Below are 1473 nucleotides of genomic sequence, written 5' to 3'. Positions count from 1 at the left end.
GGGGGGGGATTTTTTTCTAGGCATATCTCGATGAACTAGTAGAGCTCCACAGAAGATTAATGACATTGAGAGAGAGAGATGTACTGCAGCAGGTGAGGAGCACTCTCATGCAATATCACAGTGTGCTCATTGAAATTGTGAAGTCACATTTTTTTTTTTTGCCTTCATCTAGAACTCTACAATCAGGTTTAATAACCTTTAAGCCTGTATAATCCGTATATAGCTCATTACCATTTTCAGTGTGGCTTAGGGAATTTTTGCACATACTTTAAATCGTGTTGTCACACCAGACGACAGATAAAAAAAAGCCTATCTGAGCTAAATTTATCACCGATCATTATGTTTCACAACATACTGTATCAATAAGTATGAAATAGGAGAATGGTTACAGCTGTGCACCATGACTTGATAAAAATCTTGTTGCTTTTTCCTAAAGATGACTGGCATTTTCTCAGAAACAATTAAATTTGTTTTCTGTGTCAAACAGAAAACATGGAATTCAAAGCAAAACTCACCATGGGGGAAAACGTAATATATTCATTGACTCTTCTGAAGTCCTGGAATGAGTAAAATAGGAAAATGTGCAAACCAAGAAGGCTCCAAATTTACTGAAAAGTTATTCAGTAGTAAGAACAAAGAATAGTATTTCTTTTGGGTGGCTTTGTCAGGTACTACTGCATTACAGATTGTGAAGATTAAACAATAAGTGCTGTTAACAAAGCAGATGCAATTGCAGCACAGACGGTTTTATTATGTTTAGTGCAGTTATTTGCCAGTTGTGGACATGTGGTGAAGAGGGACATTTTTACCACTTCTAAATGGTTGCAATCACTCATCAAATTTCTCCACGCGTGGATAAGTGTGTTAAAATATTTGTAAGCCCCAGCATTAATCTGTATATTACTTCAGGCTCAATATTGTGAGTAATGATGAGAAAATAATTGAGAGGTCATTGAAAAAGAAGACCTTAGTGAAGGATATTCGTAGTTAAAGAGGGATTCTGATAGCTTTGTCAGATTGTGCAAGTTACAATACACAATGATACATATTGGTTATCCTCCATATTTAATGTACTGTTGTTTCCCAGGTTCCCTTTTGCCTACAAAGGGAACCAAAGCACCCTTTCAGAATGGTGGCAGAGGCAAATTTTTATCTCCATTGGTAAACTACTGTGCAGGAGGCTAAAAGGTAGGAAATGCAACACCTGTGCCACTTTACATTATTAATTAATTCTTAGAGGGTTCACATAAAAAGTGAATCTGAAGAAACCACTGTATTGTAAATTCATACCCTGGCTTTGCTTCCTGAACACACACTTCCCCAATTATCCAAGGCATAGCTTTTTAATGGTTTCCCTTCTGGCAGACCTCCAAAGCCAGTACCACGCAGTTGGCAGCTCTCGGTACAGAACTGCGCTGCTGTCCAGCCATAAATCCAGCTTCCACTGGGGCTGTATCGACAGCCTGCAAAAAA

The 1473-nt window shown here is 38.1% G+C and overlaps 1 protein-coding gene across 1 annotated transcript in view; it reads left to right on the top strand.

Moving 5' to 3' along the window:
• LOC104510712 (protein AF-9-like) overlaps window positions 1–1473 on the top strand; it is a gene marked incomplete at its 5' end in the record, with an annotated part of 19046 nt that overhangs the window by 11056 nt on the left and 6517 nt on the right. The window contains one exon of the mRNA XM_010153047.1: window positions 21–92. Coding sequence (XP_010151349.1) covers window positions 21–92 — 72 coding nt within the window. The remainder of the gene's footprint in view (window positions 1–20; window positions 93–1473) is intronic.

Source organism: Eurypyga helias, unplaced genomic scaffold (assembly GCF_000690775.1).
Source record: "Eurypyga helias isolate BGI_N326 unplaced genomic scaffold, ASM69077v1 scaffold7836, whole genome shotgun sequence".
Classification (NCBI taxonomy): Eukaryota; Metazoa; Chordata; class Aves; order Eurypygiformes; family Eurypygidae; genus Eurypyga; species Eurypyga helias.
This window is presented reverse-complemented; position numbering and strand designations above follow the sequence as displayed.